The 23,083-nt window shown below is 45.0% G+C and overlaps 1 protein-coding gene across 2 annotated transcripts in view; it reads right to left on the bottom strand.

The window, feature by feature from the left end:
• The window catches only part of col4a2 (collagen, type IV, alpha 2), a 44,242-nt gene extending 21,215 nt beyond the window's left edge, over nt 1–23,027 (bottom strand). For both annotated transcript variants that reach the window (XM_076159124.1, XM_076159125.1), the window contains exons 1-4: nt 22,807–23,027; nt 22,488–22,567; nt 22,348–22,399; nt 7,961–8,041 (exon numbers count right to left, since the gene is read on the bottom strand). In XM_076159124.1, the coding sequence (XP_076015239.1) occupies nt 7,961–8,041; nt 22,348–22,399; nt 22,488–22,513 (159 nt within the window). In that variant the 5' untranslated portion in view covers nt 22,514–22,567; nt 22,807–23,027. The remainder of the gene's footprint in view (nt 1–7,960; nt 8,042–22,347; nt 22,400–22,487; nt 22,568–22,806) is intronic.
• Between the last annotated feature and the right edge of the window lie 56 nt (nt 23,028–23,083).

The following is a 23,083-nucleotide window of genomic DNA, read 5'->3' as shown; positions in this document are numbered from 1 at the left end:
TCATGGAGGCCTGCCTGTCTTTGTTTAGTGATGCAGTGCAGAGAAGTTTACATTAGAATTAATGTGTTTAGACTCCAGCTAATGTCGTGTCATTTGCACCAAGCACGTGCACACACACACGTGCCTGAGATCTGATAGCGTCCAAAGGGTGCGTGGGTGTGTGATTGGTCCAGCGGTTAGGCTGAGGCTGAAGGTGACCACGGGTAGTTTGCGTGTGTGTGCTGCCTTTCTAATAGGGTGTGTGTGATGATCAATGCACAAGGGGGGGATCCCAGGCTGAGAACGGCGCAGCTTGGACCTCCACTGATCCCAGGGGCCTGTGGGTCCTGACACCTGTGCCATTGCCTCACGTTAATGGAATGAGACGTCACTCAAGTCTGCAGTCCAAGCACACGTGTGTCCAAACAGGACACAGCTGCGTTCTGTGTGTGCGTGTGTGTCTGTGTGTGGGAACGAGTGAGAAACAGAGCGCATGGTCTGAAACTAGGTGTCGACCCACCATAGAGATCAACGACCCGCCTGTGCGTCTGCGTTCCTATGTGAGTGTATGTGAAAGTGTGCGGCTGCTCTATTCCCATTGTTCCATTTATCAGCATCATTATAATGTTTTACAAATTCCATACATCCTCCCGTTTATAGAAGCTCACAGAGGAAAAATCCCTCAACAGCACCCCAGGGCACCGGGCCATGTCTGCAACACTGCACCATATGAGGAGTGTGAGAATCTGGAAAGGAGCCTTGATGTAGTATGAGAAAGAATATTTTATTTATTTCCAGAAGGATCAGTTGTTTTGGCCCACTTGATGCAAAGCTCTGGAGAATCACAGCTTTGATAGCGTCGCTGAAAAACCAACCAAGACTGGATAAAGAGATCAACCGCAGCATACCCAGCTGTGACGCTGTAATCCAGAACCCGCACCATGGCTTGAATTTGGCCCTGATTGACATGGACTCCAGCCAATGGCATTAGAGGGGAAGCAAGTAATCCTCCAGGGCTCTGCAGGCTTCCACCAACCGCTCCAGTTGGACAAACCGAGTCCAGTTTTGTCATTCTGGAAAATCATCATTTCTCACACTGAGATCCGACGCCCACTGCCATTCCAGCCTTAATGCACATTCCAAGACATTTCGCAACAGAGCGAAACACTGCAAAGTTCTGTGCATGGATATGATAACCGACTACAGGGCGTATCGGGAGATGAATAATGTCTAAAAGTGTCTAATATTACATAAAGGTGATCTGACTACACTGACCTCTGACCCTGAAACACCTTCCAGGCTGATAATGTGTCTTTCTCAGAAAAGTGGAGGTCTGAGGAGGTGAGTGTGAGAAGACGATTGGAACTTTGATTGTTTCCTCCGGAGGCCCCCGCCATACGTTACACACCAAGGCCTGATGGGGAACACATGCTGTTGCTGTGGTGACCCACAACTCTGGTCACATTTTTCCTACAGACCCTCTGTGCTGACACAAGCCCCCGGGCTGCAGTCTGCAAATCAAATATGCTTAACATGAAGTTTAACAGCTCTAACAGCCTATTTAGGTTACCTTCATATAGTGAGAATATAGACTGAACACTGCAGTGTATATTTGGCTAATGTAATGTAGATGGTGTAAGTGTTTTTAAATGAGACATCGAGGGAACATTTGGTCAACAGGACACTGATGTGATATCTCACTGGAGACACTGGATAAACTGTGTCCGCCCCAGTGTGAGGGGTGGGACTGGGTGGTCACTGGGACCCCACAGGGCAAAGGTCAGCACAGTGGTGATCATGCATTCATTTATATGCAGTATGCATGTGGGACAGCAAATATTTAACTGAAACATTTATTTAGGAAACTACTGCTGTTATTATTTGGAAGTGTCTTAAATGATTGAATCATTTCAAACTGATATCTTTATCTTTAGTTGAATAACTGACCCAGATCCAGGCCTGAGATAGCCACAGTTAAGAATGTTTTAGTTTTAGTTGCACTTCCTGTAAAAAGCTTTAGCTCATAATGTGATGCTGATCTCTGTTCACTGTTTTTGTCCTCAGTTACTCTCATGACATGTACATGCTGACAATCAGGCCCTACTGAGCGGTGAACACATGTTACAAGAGGCCAATATCAACCATCTACCTACACACCAGATCATTCTACTACATGACTACAAGCAGCAAAAACGTAGTCAATTCCCTTTCCTGCAATAAGAGGGATACACAAGTAAGTAAGTAAGACAATTCAACTGTTTTCTTATAAGTATCCTTCCAAACACTTATATTCATCTAATTAACAGATCCTTTCATTGGATCAAAGAATTGTATAATTATTCAGTAATGCCTTAAAATGGTGTACTAGTATTTGCATGTGCTGTGTTTGTTGATATATAGGTTTGTAATAGTTCATGGTTGTGGGTAAAAAGAGATAGTCCTTTGTCCACACAGACAAGAGGCCCCTTGTTCCTAAATAGCACCCATCATCTTAAAATGTGAAAGTGAGGCACTTTTATTAGCTCTTAAAACCAAACCACAGCTGGGTGCAGGACGGACGGGTCAAACTTGGCTTTGACTGAGAGAGAGAGACGGGGAAAAAAGAATTTCTTTTGATTCTAGACGAAGATGTCATTGGAGAAATATGATGTGATCTTGTGAAGTTCATTTTCTGAGTTATAGAGAGCATTTTTGTGTAACAGCAGGGTTTGATTTTCTGCACTGTTGCAAGGTAACAAACACAACCTGCACCAGCGACTCTCACACACACTGTAAATATCTCCTGTTGAGCATTGATAAGCTTGATAAGTCTGTCTGTACATTTATGTAGATCTCAAAACATTAACAAGAGTGAAATCTGCATAAATCGACATGGTGCAAGTCAATTCAATAAAGTATCATTATTACTTAGCCTCTGCATTTAATACTTAATCAGCTTCTTAAGAACACGTGGCTCGTTGTTATTATAGCTCAGAGCACTAATTGTTCAGTAATCTGTGTGTTGAGTGTCCAGGCAGCTCTGAGTGCAGTCTAGAAGGACGAGTGAAAGCAAACACACCACATGAGGAATGTGTGAGGTGTGAAGATTTAACAGGCCGGTTAACCGTTTGTGTTTCTTTTATGCCCGACTTGGACGTCTCAGCGCGATTTTTAACAGGTTGGGGTCAAACGGCGGCTGAGGGGTTTAAAACACGTGAACCATAGCAACATCAGCAATGACAATACTGTCAAAACCCTGCTTCACACACTGAGATGTATTCACACACAAACAGCTGCTCACTGTCCGTCTGTCCAAGCGTCTCGCCCCACGGCTCCCACTTTCACACAGGTCAAAGCCAACTTATGATCCCTCCTGTCATTCTCCTTCCAGCATAGGAGGAGAACATCCTCCCACCCAAACGCGTTACTGATGGCAGCAGGTTTTCCCCACTTCTCCTCCCTCCCACTGGTCCAAACAAACACCATCGATTGTTATTTGGACATCTGTCGGTGTCACGTTATGCTGGGAGGCTGCAGGAGCGCAGGGCCGAGCAGTCTACGGTCCAAACAAGGCAGCTGTCAGAGAATGAGCTCGGGATAACTTATTGCTAGCCGTCTCATCTCATCAGGGCTTCTGACGGACAATTTGCTTCCATCAGAACAGATCAATCATGTAAGATCATCAAAGATCATCTAGATCTGGCTTTAATCAGCAGAGGTCTGCATTTTCTGCAAGCAATCTTAGTGTTCATTGCCCATACTAGGCTCTGTGGGTTGCACAGGGGTCAGATACGCCAAATGTTGGAACTGGTGGAGCCTCTCCCAAAGTTCCTCAGCAGGTCTCCAGTCCATCACAGGGCTGAGACATAGAGACAATCTTCATCTATACTTACAAACAGTTTGAACGCTCTAATAAACCTAAACTGTGAGTTTTTGGAAGGTTGAGAGACGCTGGAGCACCTGGAGAAGCCCACACACATATGAGGGCTCCACCCAGGTCAGGGTAGAAACCTGGGGACCTTCTTACAGCGAGGCGACAGCAAACCGTTAAGCCGCTGTGACGGTAAGCCAGATTTATCCTCTAGCGATAACATGTTTGCCACAGTCTGGCATTCCTCTCCATGCTGTCATCCTGTCTGTGAGCACACAGGAAAACACAAAACGGTCACAGCTACTGGGTCCAGAAAGTATGCATGGACGTGTTTTCATGGAACAGGGAAATCGTTGCCATTTATAGTCACAGACGAAAACACACACCACAGCCAATTGCACACACACAAGAGATCCATTTCCCACAAAAACAGAGCCACTGTCTATATTAACACGATCCATGTTCTGTCATTGTGCTCTGCTTCCTGTGACGTGAGCCGCTTCCTGTTCCACATCAGCTGTGGCGGTTTTTCCCATGGTGGAAAAGATCTCATCTGTCATCTGCACAGTGTCCATGACGGTGGCGAAGTCCCGTCTCTGTCACACTCAGCTGCATTATCTCTCGTCTCATATGTGTCTCCCCCCCCGTCTCTGTCTGTCTCTTTATCTCCATCTCCACTATGCGGGACAGAGGGGGGCGGTGAGCTCATTCAGAAAGTTCGTCTTCTGCTAAAACCCAGAGCCGCTCCCTGTTTCTGAGAACTGAAGACAGAAGGACTGCGGCACAAAAGGAGCATTGAGTCCTTGGACATGTCTTCTGGTGCTGATGCAGGGTGTCCTCTGTTTCACTTCTCTTGCTGGCCTCGTGTTCATGCTTTTGTGGTTTCGCTGCACCTCCTACCTCGCTGGACCCCGGGTTTCTCATCTCTGTATTTGACTTCATTCACTTCCTTTTGTAGATGTGGTGCAGTAGAAATGTGATTCGTTCATTCAAATCATCTGAAACCGTCTCATGAAGTCCTTCACATATGTCAGTTGCGTAGCCTCACTTCACTTAGCTTCACTTTTGTGTTTGTCATGCATTTTATTGTATAAAATCTCTAGAGCAACACTCACTATGCAGAAGAACAATGAGCTCTTTGGAAGTGTGCTGTGGGGGGGTGATATTTCTCTGCACGCCTGCCAGGGGAGTGGGTGGTAAGGCTGGAGAGTCGGCCTGCCAAAGTTCTGCTTTCCCCCAAGCCATGAAATTATCTCCCCAACAAACAATTCGCTCCATTCTCTCGCTCCAACTCTGTCTGTCTTTCTGTCTCTACTGACTCTGTCTCCATCTTCACACTTAACCATCTGACTCATGCCTCCCTCTCTGTGTTCTTCATCTAATCCCTGTGCCACATTGAGTACCTCATGTTACCTCTCTGTCCAATGAAACACAAGCCTCCAGCACAACTCGCATCCAAAGGCTTTAAAGTGAATCAAATCAATTTCTATTAGTGTCTTTCCTACTGACTTATTTCTTTTCCATCTCTCTTACAGGAATATTAAAAGGTCACAGTGATATTTTTCAGCCGGACCTTTAAACTGTTCAAACTCTCACAATACAGCCACAATGTTGAAGTCGAATCTAGGCAACGGCTGCTCCTGATAACCGTTTTAAGGAGTATTTGCTGCTTTTTCGGTATCCAAATGTTTGGCTACTGTTACTGTTACATTCATAACTGATCTGTCATGTTGGAAGAACTTCCAATCCAGAAGAACAATAGGCTGTTTATGTTTCTTCGTCCCAGTAAAGATGAGCTCTGATAGGCGAGTAAATACATCAATTATGTGGGGATTAAAGCATAGCATGTGCTGTTTCCAATATATCAGTGTTGCTGCCCTGGAGACAGACAATGAGACGATCAATTTGTAGACTTTCTTTCAATTCTGCTGAGTGAAATAAAGAATGATCTATTGTGTTTAGAGCGATAGTCAAGTCATCATCCTCATCATCCTCATCATCATCATCTGACAGTACACAGCTCTGCTGAGCACAGGTGTACAATGCAGCAATGATTCTGCCATTGACACAACACATTGTACACAACCATCACCCAGCTGTGTCCAGTCTTAGCCAATGGAGACAGCTGGGAGAGATCAGTTCAACTCATTCCGCGAAGCAATCGATGTCGCCATAACTCCCCTCAGGGAAAGACTTGGATGGAAAGGAGGAAGACGTAAAGCGAAAGAGATGAAGGGATGAAGACATCTGTGAGAATCCATCCTGCCACTGTGTTCACAAACAAGTTCGGTCAGGAAAACATGTTGATGGACAAAAACAACTGACCAGCTCTAATATATGACTTCTCAGAAAGGGGCTTTAGTTCTTAGGAACAACTGGTGAAACAGCCAAATTGTTCCATGCAAAATGACATTAGGACAGTAAATCTTCATCGTACATGATGTGTAAAGGATGGAGAGATGGGAGCTATCGGCGGTGGTGAGCAGAGGATGTGTTAACGATGCCAAAGTAAGACTCCTCTCCATCTTGGCACTGGCAATACGACTTCTTCTGTGAACAATCGAAATCCTTTCCCTCACGTCCGGCTGACACAAAGAGCGAGAGAGAGCGAGGTCGTCTCCTGACCCTCTCGTTGTGCCTCCCTGACCTTCACATGTGGAATGTGGAACTTCCTCGCTCTCTCGCTCCACTCCTCCTTGTGGGGTTTCCTGTATCCAGAGCCGGGGAGCCGGGGCGTGCAGCTCAAAGGTCACACCTACTGTAAAGGCGGCCCGGTAAATTCTCGCGTCAAAAGTGCACGCCGGTCAGACCGCTCCTTTCCTCACCTCTGTATTTACGCCCCTAGGAGCTCGACTCTACCACATCACACAGCTGAACTGAGAGGTTTATAGTTCCTGTGAGCATTCTTCTAAATCTAAGAGACACAAAGGTAACAGGGCAATGCTGCTTTGGAAAATCCGGCACCACAGAGAACCAAAAAACTGACTCAGTCATTTTATCAATGTACGTACAACATGGCCTAACTGCTGTTTTATAAATTTATTGAATTAAATGATGACGCTAAAATCTAATTAAATGATTACTGCTATTTCCCAGAATCCCCAGATCAACCTTTTCAGTGTATTTGCCACATAAAGTCTCTATCTGTGAAAGCTTGTCGGCATTCTTTCCGTCCAAATCAGAACACGGTCGACGTCACATGCTTGTAATTCCTTCAGAACCAAAGCACCAAAATAGGATGAGCTGGGAATGAGACGCACAGGGCCGAGTGTGTGTGTGTGTCCACAAGGCACCCAACATCCACAAATCTCTCCAGCAGCACTTTGTCTGGAACAAATAGCAGCTTTAAGTGTCACGCAGGACCTCTGTCACTCATTCTGAGCCTGTTATCTCAGTCTGTTTAGTCTATGTCTCCCCGTCTCGTTCCAAAACCCGGGCATCGTGTCCCTTTATCCCTCATTCCTCTCCCTAATGGGACTCCCACACTCCACTCTGACCTCCTCTCTTAATGGTGTGAATTTCATCACTTGCACTGTAAGAACGTGTGATAAGTATTCAGGGCCCAGGGGAGGAAATGCCTCTTTTCCAGCTAATGAGTTTGTGCAGTACAATCTTCCATATGGCTAAACGCCCTAATTAGCCTCATACATTCACTTTATCTAGTGGACATTGTATTGTTGTGATGCTTTAATTGCCCGTTGAATTGCAAATTACAGGCTTCAGGCCATGTTCACGTACCAGGCGGCTGTGAGCTTTGCTGCTGACAGAGAGATCAAAGCTCACAAGTGCACAAGAGCAAAATTCAGTTAGATAATGCTGTTAATAATAAAATTGGACCTGACTAATCCCATTTTTTGCACAGGACTGATATTAACTAGGGACCTTGTGTCTTATATGGGGGTCTGTGAGTTCGCCGTGAATGTAATTATAGTAAAAGAGGAACACTTCACAGCATATTGAACCATATTGAGGGATCAGGCATCTTGTTCCTGAAGCAGTTAGTCTATTGGTGTTTTTAAAACCGTTGTATGTGATCATGGCCTCCCTTCCATCTTCAATTTGAAAACAGAAGAAGTGAAGCAAAGCAGTGATACATGTTTCAAAGGTACAGTAGTAGTATGAGGGACTTACCCTTGCACCTTTCTCTGGGAAACACTGACATCCTCCACTGCAATCTCTTCCTCCGCACGGGCCGCTGTGCTTCTTCCCACCCTACACACACAACACAGACAACATGACGGTTAGAGCTCAATCCTACAGGAAACTTATTTTACTTCATTTCCGTACATGGAAATGATCTGTTGTTGCATGTTGATTGCCTTTTCTTTGGTGCAGTACGGGAGGCACAATATGGGGCAGACTGTTGTGTGTCGTGTGTAGGTGTGACCGGCTGTGTTTGTGTACCCTGCGGTCTGTGAATACATTTGTTGTTTATGCTTGTAGCTCTAGTAGATGAATGTGTCTGAGCGGTTGCACGTGTTGGCCTGCTGTGCTGAATGGATGATACAGATATGGCTTGAATGACTCATGATGGATGTGAGATTCCCATTCATCAGACAGGCCGGCTCTGCCCTCTGACAGGGATAATATGTCTGGGTGACTCTCGGGGAAAACTCCCCATGTAGATGCAAGGCTGCATACCAACACCACCACCCACCATCATAAAGCAGACGTGACACAAACACATACAGCCAATGGGGTCAGCGCACACAGGACGCCATCAAAGAGAGCAGTCACACACACAGGGTTTCCCAGCCCACAGGTCAGGGGGGGTCAAGACCTGAGACGAGCTTTCTGTCTTCATTATGACAGAGACAGAGTGGAGTTTTGGAGAAGCTTTTGTTTATGTGGTCAAATTAAAAAAGAGACTATACACAAACTGTACACTACATTACATAGAAGACAAACACACTCCCTTAATGCTTTACATTAATATTCTAGCTTGAAAGAGTGTTCAGGCCAAATGTTCTTTTAATGCCTTTGTGGTTTAATCATTAACTCTTTAGACTTGTTGATGTTCTTTCAACTGTGTGGCTGGAAAATACATTTAAAAAGAAATTACCATGATGTGTGAGAGTGAATAGTAATGATAGGAAACACACACACACACGCACACACACACACACACACACACACACACACACACACACACACACACACACACACACACACTTGGGTGAAAAGGTCATTGGGTGACCTTTCAGTGAGCATGTATAAGCACAGCTTTGAGTGTGCAGAGAGGCTCCATCTTGGCGGCCTATGTTGTGACGTCTCTGCCTACGCGCTCCACCTACACAGCCATACCATAGCCTGCTTAGACAGCAAATACCTCATTACCCTCCCTTCTCCCGAAAAAAAGAAGAAATATTCAAAATGACCACTTTATGCCCACAGTGCCACCAGAGTGGCAGATAAAGACGCGGAATATTTGTCCCTCATTACTTTGACATGAGCTCTCAGCAGTCTGGTGACAAAGGCTGCATTGAGACCCTCCTCAGACACAAAGACCCTCTTATACCAAAGACACCACGTCCTTTAATGATCCCCTATCTCCACAACAAAAAGACTCTCTTCCACCCCTGATGGAATGCACAAGGCTGCATTTCTTCCACAACTATCTGTGGATCTGAAGGGGTTTATTTCAAACTGCTGTTGGATATAGACATGTTAGGGTTTATTTAGCCTCCACGCTATGGCGAGACATGACTTCATACACGTCCATAAAAGACATCAATTACCAATAGCCCTTATCTTGGCCTATCAGAGGGGATTATACAGGAGACACAAGCATCTTCCTGAACAAAATCAGACGCCTGTATTGCCCTAACATGGGAGTCATTCTCCAAGTCCAAAACACAGACAATGGACTGCGTCATCTCCGGACAGACACACAAAGGAATGGCTCCCATAAAGGTAATTCACCTCACATAGCTATGCAAAATCCATTAGTTTACAGTTTATAGGCTCAAAATAGCAAATGACTGCTTGAGCTGAGAACAATACAATTGTGCTTCAATGTCCTGTTTGCTCCCCATAGTATAACCCCCCGCCCCCCCCCCCCCCCCCCCCCCCCACACACACCCTTTCCAGAACCTTTTACATAGTGTAATGTGTGCACGCATTTGTGTTAAAATACAACAGAAGGTCAGATTTTACAATATCAACAAAGTCTAAAAGCTGCCTCGTGATATCAATCATAACGTAAGCGACAGGAGAATCCAGTCCACCTTAACCAGCACGCGTTGGACACGTCTTAAAGTCTAGACTCAACACTTCAGCTGATGAGACGAACCAAAATGCGGCGGTCAAAGAGTTGCTAGACCCTGCAACAAATCTCTTTCCTAGACCAACAAACAATCAATACCGACACGAGCGGGCGATGGTGGGTCTGGGGGCGTCACTGCCGTCTGCTGTACCTCATGATGGAATACCCGGCTCCTTTTCATGTATAAAGGATCCTGTATATTTGTATAGAAGGATAGACTCAACCCGCCTGTATAACACGCCGTTTTCCTCTTTGAGCCAACATGGTGACTCTGTAGCCAAAACAAACCCTCCTACTCTCTTCCCAGGTTCCTCATGTTTTAAAGCGAGTCCGCAGTGTGTGGATTGGTTTTCCATTGCGCACAGATCTGGAGGCGGGGTATCACTATTATACTTTAATATGCACATATGAAGATGTGATTATCTCGGGGCCTGTTAAGATGTTTTTGCGTTTCCCGAAACACCATAATGTGTGTTGATGTTTAAAGACGTTCTTCAAATTTAACTGCAGCATCAAAGCCTGAAGAGACATATAAGAGTTGACAGGACAGGAGCTTTATTACAGTTTCATTGTCCTTTGTGACATCATAATCTGAGGCCAAACAGCTTCCAGCTAAAGGTTTCTTCATGTTTGCTAAGGGGGTCAAATCAGGTGAGGGCTCAAAGCCTCAATCATGTCGCAATTGTTCACCCGTCTTGTACAACTCACAGCCTAACTATCATACATCTGGAACAAATGCAAAACATCATCAAAGCCATTATATTACTTTAATCCCTCAAATATCAGACGAGGAACGTTTAAGTCGTTGTTACCTGATGCGTGAGACTCTCTTTCCTTGGCTTATGCTTAGATGATTAAATGTTTATGCAAAGAGCAGCCGGAGCTCCAGGCCTCCCAGCAAACACACAGAGCGCTTAACGTCTTTCTTTAATGAGGAATTTTGTTTTTCCTTGCCTCCCTTTTCTTTATGGCTGCGCTGGTGCCTCCTTCCCATGTACGCCAACTCCTTCAATGTACGCAAAAGAAAACCAGCTGGGTCAACAGCACACACACACACACAAAAATTGCCCTCGTTCTCACACGCTCTTGCTAGTTATTAATGCCACAAGAAATGATACATAGCGGTAGCAACCTTATTCGGCTTTGTGAAGCGGCCGATGATGCTGAGATCTCCCTGGTGATTTACTCGGTGGTTACGTCTCTTCAATGACTAGGTAGCTTCCAGGTCATTTAAATGTTATGATGCCGTTGATGAGTCACAGTAAGTGTTTCCTTCAGGCCTTTGGGTGGCCGCCCGGTCCTACGTACTGGACCACCATCGCGTGTCCTGACAGGAGAACGAGCAGTACTCAGGTTGATGTGGATCATCTGTGGTCAGACTGACTCACTGTGGCGTTGGTTTGTCCGTGTACAGTTTACAGAAGGTTTAACCACATCACTTCCTGCCAATGTCAATTAGCTTCTTAAGGACAGAGTGAGGACAAGGACAAACACAAGACATTTTCAGACAAAACAAACACACATGCAGACAGATAATGTCAAGTTTTGGTCTTTTACCCTTAAGAAACGATTACAAGAAGAATTGTTGGTGGATTTAAGCAAAACAACAAAGAAAACCATCTAGTAATGTCATGATGAGACGAAATGTTACAGTTTAAGTTAATGCAGATCACTAGAAGGATCTCATACACACACACACATTGAGACAGACAGAGGGAGTCCGTGATGTCAACACACAGCTGTGCATTCCACATCTCCCCAGGCAAATCACTGACACATCCAATGATCCCCACAGGACATTAATGCCACGAACTATTAACATAATTTAGAAACGTGTACGTGTATGAACAGCAGATGTATGCTTGACCTTCAGCTAGAGGTCACACAGACGATGTTTGAGTGACAGAGATACACCAGTCACCTCACCTCAGTTTAAGTTCTTATATAGTCAAAATGGTGTATTGGTCCAACACACACACACAGACACACACACACTCTTAACCACTGTTGTTTAAACATGGACGTATTCACAAGTGTCAAACCTGCAGTCACCATCACAGAATCTGATGTGATGAAATGACAGATCGCCTCTTTGAAAACGGAATCTCAGTTTACACACATGAAAAGACAACATGGAGCGTAAACAGTGTTTTGTGTGAGGCCCCCTGTGCTGGAGGGATCAGATGAACAGAGATCAGAAGGTGCTGATGGCCACAGGGACTATTTGATCTGAAGATCGGCGCTGACACGGTTCGTAACCCTTCAACCCAGCGGGGAGGACGACACAGTAACAGAGAGGGGACGTAAACTCTGGCTGCTGTGATGATGGAGATAGAGGATCCCAGGGTAATTAGGGAGTAAAGGTAACTAAATACTGCACCACAGGGAAGCAGCTGACAGAAAGAGGGTTGATCTGTGGAGCTGTTTGGTAAAGGCTGTTGCTCATGAGTGATCTGACCTATGGCCTTTTTCCCCTTTGACCTTGGCCTTGAACATCTAGTCCCCACTAATCAGCCACTGTGAGGCTGCGATCCTACGCCACCCGGAGCGCCATACCGACCACGATGCAGCTATGGGCCACAGCGATACGGCCTCCATATCATCTCCTATCTCTGCGTATGTCTGTGTGTGTGTATGTGTGCATTCATGGGACTGAGTGTGTTTGCCAAGTCAACAGATGCAAAATTTCAGACTTAATGATGCGGATGTCAAAGTCTGAGTAGAAACTCTGTGTTCATTTTCAAACACCTGGACAATTTCAACCACAAGAGTGAAACGCTCATCATGCTGCTATCTCAGTGTCAGGGTGAGAGAGATTCTGCAATGTGTGTGTGTGTGTGTGTGTTCCTCCCAGCTGAGAACCATCTCTGCGTAGGATCCACTTTAATTACACAGCTGTCCAATCATCCCGCCAATAAAGATTGTACCTGGAAGGAAGGCTGTGATGGCTGAATGATCTTCAGAGCTGCTCATGAACTTTTCACTGTGTTTCACGTTTACATGCACGTTGAATCCGACTCTTACTAAGCTAAGTTGGGGAGAAAAGGCCAGGAGAAAAGGCCACCCTCATAAAACCAACGGTGCTCTTTTGCATTCCAACTGATTCAGCAAGAAGCACATTTGGTAAACAAAGTGGGATACAATGTCATGAAAAGAATTGGGACGTTTTGTTCCTTTTGTTCTTTGGAGACTCCTTCTTGCACATCATTCCACAATCTGCCAGCAACTTTATCCAGGACAATATGAGGAAGAATTTGGGTGAAGGGCCGGTCTCCTTCTGATGGATAAAAGAGGGAAGTAAACGTATCTAAATGACCCCTGTGAGTGTGGGTGTGCGGGTATAGACACCAAACCACAGATGTCCGTGTGAGTGAGCGTACACCCAGACGTCCCACACATTGGCTACCAAATCATACTATTCACTGCTGCTGTTCATCTGCCTGTGTGACTCACATGTGGACTGTGGGAAACTTTTCCCACGCACAATTAAAGTCAGGAAAAATGTGAATGACGAGAACTCGGACACACTTAAGAACTTTAAATTGATAGATTTCCTTATTGTATACAGGAATTTCTCTCTTATTTTGCCCTTGAGGCTCATATTTCATGTTAAACAGAGTACAATATAGTAGGGCAGCATGTCAGTTGGAGGAATTTACATGTTTGCCTCAACTTTGCCCTCCCATAATAGCACAACATGGATTCTAATTCAATAATCAGATTTCAACTGTTAAACAAATATATTCACAGAGTCGCAGAGAAACACTCAAACATACACACGCAGAGGGAAAAACATCAAACATAGCCGTGTTTGTCTTGGCTTAGCTTTTATTATTGAGATGTATCTGGATATAACAGCAGATCTCCTACAAAACGCCCCCATTATGGCGATAAGGAAACTTCTCACAGGCCACAGAGGGCCACATGAGTCATTCATGCCAAATCACGTGGATGTGTTTGATATCCAGTTTGTCTGCACCATCACTTCTGCTCAAGTGCTCGACGTGCTCTCATAAAAATATCCAGAGGGATGAAAACACCCCAAATCCAAACAAACACATTCACACGCACCCACATGCCATAGGAAACAGGCAAAGAATGTATGATGAGGGTGACAAAAGTGTTACAAATGTGAGCCTGAGTCAGCGACGGGCAGGGAAGAAAGAGAGAAAAGAGAGATTATAGAGTGGATGACAAAGTTTGAGAAGAGACACAAATGTCTCAGAGTCACCATGGGAACAGAGTGCATGAAGCTGTGACTTCTGATGTCCAGAAGCTTTAGAGAGCAGCTCAACATTGTGACAGAGAAAGAGAGAGACACGTTTGAGTGATTTCAAGACTCAAACGGGGATCACAAAGTCAGATTATGAGACTTTTAAATGCTCTGAAACTCAATAATGGTGTTGGACGATGATCAGGGATTTCTGAAACGTCTGAACCTCTTGAACAGTTTTAGTGCTTGATATATGTGTAATTATGGCTCATATTCACTCCCAGATTGAGCTAGAACTGATTTTGGCGTTCAGTTTAGAAGAAACCTAATATGCTATTGTTAGATCCTCATACAAATCAACTTTTTTTTGCATATTTTCTTAAATCTAGTACTTTCTTTGATACTAGCAGTGCAACAATCTGTCTTCCTCTCTGATTTAAGAGACTCCCACTCCTCTGTAAGAAATTCCTAAAATGAGAGAAAGCGTTCCAAGAGGACTTTTCCTGTCCTATCGGAAGAAAGGAGTTTGTGTTATGAAAAATAATTATCCTAAACCTCAAGGGCTGAATGATTTGTTATCATTGCTTCTTCAGAGAATTCATGTTCATATCTGAGTTAAAGAGTTTTCATCCAGTAGGTCGTAGCTCTGTCCCTCTGATCTCAACGCGTCTTCTTTACTCGTCCTCTGTCGTCTATTTCAGTTTTATTCTGTTTTCACCATCACTCTAAAGCACCTTGTCACGACGTGTATTGAAAGCTACTTAAAATAAAATGAGGGCGCAGGGGAGGGCGAGCGATCCGAAACGGAAAGCCAGAGGAAAGGGGACAGGGTCGGGCTGTAAAGAGGACAGGGAGCTGAGAGAAGCAGGGCAGAGCTGAGACCCTGCCTGTCTGGCTGGACTCCAGGATAAACACAGCTCTGGTTTCTGCCCCAGGCCAGACACAGCTGGACCCTTCCTCTCCCTCTCTGGCCTCGGGTCATCCACAGACTCTGCTCCATTTCCCAGTGGACCACACATTTAATCAGCGCTTCCTGCTGAGGCCTGAGCTAAGTGGAGGTGGGATAAGACCCTGATGACCGGGGTTTGGTGCTCACGGCCTAACCTGGGCAACGCCGCCATGTCCACACGGCTGCTGCTCACCTCCATAATCAGAACTTTGATGACAACCAGATGGAAGGATTCTGTCAGAACAGAACATGGACACTGGAGAGAGCATATCAGTGTTTGTTCTGTTATTTCTATACTTGTAAGTGTAAAGTATGATCTCAAAATTGACCAATGGATTGTTAAATTCGTTTACAATGAGGGCATTTCTTTGAGGTTCAGGTGGAGATAAGAATCCAGATTAGATGTAGTTCCACTTGTAATAGATGTCACATGCTTATTATTAGGACTGGCGGGAGGAAATGATTCGATAGCTGAAGTATTGCCTGCTGGGAACCCAAAGTGGCAAATGAGGAACGAGAGAGAGAGAGAGAGAGAGAGAGAGAGAGAGAGAGAGAGAGAGAGAGAGAGAGAGCAGGAGATGGAGGGCAAGAAAATGGACAAGATCCTGTCACCACATTGTGTGCATTGGCTTTAACATTCTTCCCATGACGATAAATAATTCAATCTAACCAATTAGGCCGCAGCTGTGCTGAAAAAGGGAACAATGTCTGTCTCCTGTCTTCTGTCCAGGAGAGGAACCACAGTGAGATCAGTGAATGACCATATTCCACATCCCTACAGGCGGCGGATAAGATAACATGACAGCTACAAACCACCTGCAGGACATGACAAGCTGCAGTCTGCATGCCAGTGTAACACGTAACAACACACATCAGCTCATTCAAACAAATGAGCGCAGAGCCTCCATCACTCCTTGGGCACCTGTTCAACTAAACTAAACTAAACTAAACTAGACAGTCCAGAGCGACTCCGTGAGAAAGGAGTGAACATGTATGCGCTCTGTCCAAACACAGTTGAGACAATCCTTCCATCTGAGCTCACGGTCGAGCTTTACCTCCACTGAAGAGACACAGATGACCACGGGATGCACGTGTATGGGGAGGAGGAGGAGAGGGGGGGTAGACGAGATGGAACGTGAGGGGGAGAGAGAGAGAGAAGGAGGAGGAGGAGGAGAGAAAGGACAGACCCTCTGCCAAGTGTCCAGTTTGGAGATAGATGGAGAGAAAGAGAGGGAGAGAGAGAGGGGGAGAGCGAGGGCACAGATGACAGGCAGGATAGAGAGCAGGGCAGCTATGAGGCTATAAAAGGAAGAGAGAAGGATGGACTGAGAGGCTGAAGCCCAGGAGGATTGAGAGAACGTAGGCTTTGGAATTCTTTCAGTGTAGCCTGATGGGACCCCTGCCTCCAGCCATTAATCACTGTGAGATGGAATAAGGGCGAAGGACACAGGCGGATGTACACTATACAGGGATTTTTCACAGGCAACGTCCACAATGAATTTACTTCCGAACTTCATTCCAAGTCAAATAAAAGTCAGTTGGCTTAGGACTTTATACACTCTGTGGACATTTACACAAATGCTGGATTTGAACGGATTAGGAGAGGCACCTTTACATGAGCTACCCGTTAGTGTGTATAAGGCGAAAGATTATATGTGTGTGTGTGTGAGAGCGAGAGAGAGAGAGTATGCATGTCCAAGCGCATATGTAGAGTCAAGTGTGACTGCGGGTTGTCACAGATGAATGAGAGTGAAAATGAAGCATGTAAAGTGTTTATCAGAGGAATCAAAGTGCTGGTATGCCAACATCTCTGCTTCCTCACACACCGAAGACACACACCAATAAGTTCTCTACGTTTGAAACATCTTCTCACCAACACACACACACTGATACACACAGGCTGCGTCTGTCCACAGTCCTCTCTCTCTGTGCGTATATCTGTGTTTGGATCAGCTGGCGTATGATCCGCTCCTTTGGTTCCATTTCAAGTATCTCAGAATCACTGCAGTGTTCTCAGTGTGTCTGGATTGTGTTCATGTAATCTGCGCTTTAGGGACAAACCCGCTCACGTCAACGCCGTCATATGACTTTCATGCCATTCGGGCGGCACGCTGGCACACTGGTGAGCACTGTTGCCTCACAGCCAGAAGGTTTGAATCCTGAGTGGAGTTTGCAGACTCACATCATAAGCAGGTTGTTAGGTCAATGAACTGAGCTTTAGAGATGCAAGATACATTTAAATTACAGATGTTGAGACGCTCTATGTTACGTTATTTTAAGTATTTCTTCATGTACAGGATAAGTATAGACCTCAGTAAATACTCTGAAGCTGTAACTATGTGGGGTCTTGAACACAAGGCAGTAAAGCAGCTCTGACACATTTCTCTCCGCCCTGCTTCCCCTTCCTGTTTAAAGAGCGTCTCTGGATCATCTATTTTCTGTTCACGCAATTCTGGACTCAGGATGTTTCCCATAAAATCGAACTTTGCTCAGCTCAGAGATAAACACAGAGCCACACACTCTGTGCACGTGCGAAATGACACTCAAGCACTCTCACATCCTGCTCGCTAAGGACGGAGGGCAAATTGTCTCACTAAATTCACAACGTTTATCTTTCCATTTCCCACCGCCGACCCCAAACAAATGTCACACCAGATTGACTTTACCGACTCTTTTCTACAACATGGCTGCATCCTAACGCTCTGCTCTCAGTGCCGTTATTAGTCATGTGAAACGTTCAATGTGTTGCTAACTATAACATGACAGAATTCCTCCCTCTCACCTGGGTTTGACCTTTCATATGACCCCTGTCATGTTTGAGGGGAGTTTTCATGTCTCCATCACCTCCTGATGGATTTAACACAGTGGAATGTATCGCTGCTGTATGCCGCCCCTCCCCCGAGGAGGTAATTTATACACCGCATGGGGCAAAAAGCCAAACGCGCCGGGCTTTTCCTGACTAATACAATGAATGAAACACACAGGCTAATCAAATAATCATCACACAAAGTTTTCTGACAAAGAAATGTGGCTGCTGTGTCAACAATTCTTCAGCAAACAATACGACATCAAGCTAGCAGATTTAGAGCACAAATTCACACAGACATGCATGTACAATATTCATAGAAACTTTAAGCATGCAGTAATCAATGTTTGTGTTGTCAACATTGTCACACTGTCAAGCAACAACAGACAAGAAAACTAGCTTAAAAACTAGCTAGCCATGAAGGTTAGCATGTAGCGAGCTAAAGCCACAGATACTTTGGTGGGGACTGAAACAGAACTAAAGTGAGAGTGACTATTAGAGTAAAAAGGCCCAACAAGGCTCCATGATCAAGTCTCTCTCAGCATCCTGTATTACTTCCCTCTGGTCACAATTGATCCAGATATCACACCAGTGATTGGCTGAGAGACTGAGCTCTCCTTGCATTTTCCTACTAACATTTCTTCTCTAGTTCATAGGATTAACGTACCATCTCCTCTTCCACTGCTAACTGCCTTGATTGTAGCCTTTGTTACTGCCAACTCTGTGAACAGGAGACTCATGACCGCCCCCTAAAGGCATTACGTGGTATAAAAAGACTTAAGAACTATAGTGTGAGCTGTGTTCTCTGACACGTCCGCCGCCCTGTTCTGTCCTCATTTTGTCTTGCGTCTCTTGAAGTACACTGGGGCGTTCAGTTGGTAGTTTCAGAGGCCGATTGTCCGTCATCAAGGTTGTGTATCTGTTTGCAACTTTCTGCCCCTTAAGATGCATAATGGTTTAATCCAACACCTCAATGGAAACTATACACCATCTCTGTTTACCTTCTCTAACGCACATTCACACACAAACACACTCCATGATGGGGAAGCCCTGTACATGAGATCCTCCAGTGAGGCTGTGGCTTCCTGCTGCAGGCCAGCACAATGGTCTCTTCCCTTGATTGTTAAACACACACACACACTCTCTATCACAGCCATTATTTTGGCAGGGGATGTGCGGGACATTTTTCTAGCCTTATCACCAGCAGACATCTTCCTCTCACCGGCACACACGCCTTCCTCCTCCATAAAACAATCACATTGAACACGTCAGTCACGTGTCTGCCTCCCATGGGGCGATCCAATCAAACTTCACACATTCACATTTTCCACAGCAGGCTAGAGAAACACTTGTGCACGCTCGCTTACACTTGTGCGTTTCCCGAGTGAACACCATGGCTGTGAAACTAATGTGATTTTCATGTGAACATTGTTTGCATGGTTTTCTTATGCTTTTGTCCATAAACATGCTCAAGTTGATTTAGTTTTGACACAGTGTGGTTTCTGTGGAGCTCTGTGCCAAACAGGCACATGCAGAAACAAGATTTATAATAATCATCCACTTAGCTGAGAGGAGATAATTGCAAAAGCAGACGTTGCTGCTGAGGCTTCCAGGTACTGAAGCCAGAAACATCCCCTCTACTATAACAGCCCCCTTTCCCACCACTCACACAGCCGCTGCCAGCATCAGCCCCTCACTGCACTGTGCAGAGACACATCTTGAAATATATTCTCAAACACACGAGAATCAAATCCTCTCAAAGGGTCCTCCACAAAACATCCTGTTAGCATTACTTCCTCAAGGGCCTTCCTTCCTACTCCATCCAAGACTGATAAACTCTGTACTTGTGTGTGTGTGTGTGTGTGTGTGTGTGTGTGAGTGTGTGCATGCTTCCAAACACACACTCTGAAGAACCAAGGGGTTACATTTTCCCACTAAAGTATGGAATCTCCATGTAGAATGCAAAACAGGAAATTCTAAAGGATTCTCTCAGTAGGCTTGTAAATGTTCCAGTGTGTAGTCAGTGAGCTTTGTCTTCACCTCAGTTATCCTCAGCTCATCTACATGTCCTCTAAACATAGCGTTATAATAAAGAAGTGAATCTAACATCCAAAATATCCTTTGAATGACGCTAGCAATTTCCAAATGTAAACCATCACGTGCAGCTAGATGGTGGGAAACAGCTGTACAGAACAGATTGTAGGGTCGGGTTCAAAGAACTGAAGCTGTCCCAGGGGTCAGATAGAGATTTGATATTAAGCAGAGACAGATGTTTTCTTGGAATCAATTGGGATTAACAATCAATTTGTTGGTGTGATGGAAAACATCACAAAAGAATGAGAAGTGATTGATGAGATGTTGATTTACTGTTTCCCTCGTGGTTTTATACTGTAACAATACATGCACGTCATCGCTTTACCCGCTGTATCCTTTCAACAACTTCTGTTTCGAGGCAAAGCTCAGATTCCGACGGTAAAATGTGGTTTGGTCTGTTTATTAGATTGATAATCAACGTGACTGTATAGGGAACACTGTCCCAAACTAAAATTAACTTGCTGCGTCTCAGTATGATGGCCTCAGAGCAGAGCCGCACAATACACAGAGGACCTGAGCTGTGTCACACGCTTTTAATGGAGCCCTGGACAAATCTGATAAAAGCAAACGGACAACGGGGCCTTTTCACTGCACTGTTTCATCCCAGAGCCATGAGCTGTGATATTAAATGCGTTAAAAAATAAAACAACCTTGGGACATCTGACGGTTGCCCAGGCAGCAAGAGGAGAAACAGAGAAGCAATACACACCCACGCACACACGCACATGTGTTGCACAATCCCAAACATGGTCAAGAAGGCCAAGAGAGCAAGAAAGTAGCAAATAAAGCATTTTATGGGGTAATAATAGTATCCAGTAATGTTTCCTCTTCAAAGGACATCAGATATATCTATCACAAGTACAACTAACAGAGAGGTGACATCCAAGCTGATCCACTGATACAGACTGTGTGTTTTGCTCTGAACAGTAATGATGCATTCACTGTACTTTTTACCTTTCACCTCAGATATGTTTCTCTTTAGAGTGACATCAGTCTTTTCTCTGTTGTTACCGTCATCAGGCACAAGGATGGACACCTTCATTTTGAATTTAGAGACATTATGAGACGCATCCAACCATCAGCAGTATTTCTCTTGCAACCAAACAGCTTCTGACAGAATTCAGGATCAAAACCTCAAAATTGAACCGCTCAACTTTAACACACAACTCTAAACTGGCACATGTGGATGACAAGCGTGTGATGTACTCCTGCTTGCATTATTTTCCTGTTTGTTGTTGTTTGTTGCTACAGTTCACCAGCCATTCATTTCACAATCTGACCATGCTTCAGACTTGTTTGTACAGACTATCACACCCATCACACACATGGTGACAGCAGGGAATGTATAAGACCACAGTTTTCACAGTTTGAAGGCAGCATTAGGACAGGGATTATACTTCATGTTCAATATGCTTTTGAATACACTCGAGGTTAAATTAGGTTAAATTAGGTTAAGTTAAGTTACGTTGTAAAGTGTAGTGACGTTTTAAAGGTGTTCTTGTCCACAGTAGGGCTGAGCTGTCTTGACCCTTATATTGCCCCTCACTATATAGTCTTTGACCCTCCACGTTGCGTTTAAGTACCCACCAAGTGTGAGCAACAGCACTTACATGGCAACTGTGTGCACATGGTGCTGGTTAGTTAAAACGGAGCATAATCCTGGTCTGAACGACAAACAGAGACAGACGCACAAACAGAGACACACAAACAGAAAGGAATGTAACAGCACATGCCTTTCTTATTAACAAGGTTATTGGTGGAGTTTTACCTTTTAAGCACTATGACAAATCGATAACCATAAAGGTCAACAGCCTATCACCCGGGCCTGAAGAGGTCATGACCCCAAACCCTTCATTAGTGCCAGGTGGAGGGCAGAGTATTGATTTACTCACTCTGAGCAGGCAAAGCTATATGAATGCCTTAAATTCTACCAACTGATGTGCATCATGAATCATATCAGCAGGCACCCAGAGCCAGAGTGAAGCATGAGAACCCTCCTACCAGAGAAACTCCCCTAACCTGACACTCCCCCGGCCAGGCAGGCAGGCAGCTCTGGGTTCTGAGCTCCTCCAAGCACACAGACGCTGTGGCGTTCGAGTTTAGAGAGCTTAATTGTGAACAGGCAGTGAGTGAGTGAGTGTGTGAGTGAGTGGAGGCTGAGAAAGAGTCAACATGTGTGCAGGGAACTTACTGCGTGAACTCCAGAGGCGAGGATGGAAATGGAGACGCACAGAAGCAGCAGCCTGTCGATCATGGAAAGACAGTGTTGTTAATGATATCAATGCTAAATCAATAATCAATAATAAAGTGTTGATGTTGTCATGTACTGACCTGAGTCCCTGCATCATCCCTCTCATGCGGACCACAGACTTCACTCACACACCGATATAGTTTCAGCACATCTGCCCGACCTGACATACACACACCAACACACTTGCCGTCAATCATTCAGTATCGATTTTGAATCCGCTCATTTCATCGATCTGCCGTGTAAATGACTTTACATACATCTCAACGTCTACATTCATTGTTTGGCGGCAATAAAGCGGCGCTGCTGCTGCGCCACCAGCAGCAACATGGCAGATTTAAACAAGTGCAGAGCGTCTTAAACAATAACTTAAGCTTATAAAAGAATCATCAGGCTACTTACGGTCACAGCAGGATCGTGTGCGGTGTCAGGATGAAGCTAACGGTTCTAAACAGACAGAGACGCGCCGGACCCTGGACTCTTTCACCCCCTCGAAGCGGTCGTCGCGCAAAACCTCCTGTAATATTCTCACTAATAGCACCAAAGTGGGACTCGTTGTCTCTCTCCTTACCGACAAAAAGTCAAAGTGAAGTGTTAGTATGATCGGGGCTGTGTCCGTTTGCATGGGTGAGGAGGGTGGTCGCATCAGACCTGGGGGGTGTGGTAGTGCTGCTGCTGG

Source organism: Genypterus blacodes, unplaced genomic scaffold, assembly GCF_046128005.1.
Source record: "Genypterus blacodes isolate CSIRO-AG114 ecotype Tasmania unplaced genomic scaffold, CSIRO-AGI_Gbla_v1 ptg000093l_1, whole genome shotgun sequence".
Classification (NCBI taxonomy): domain Eukaryota; kingdom Metazoa; phylum Chordata; class Actinopteri; order Ophidiiformes; family Ophidiidae; genus Genypterus; species Genypterus blacodes.
This window is presented reverse-complemented; position numbering and strand designations above follow the sequence as displayed.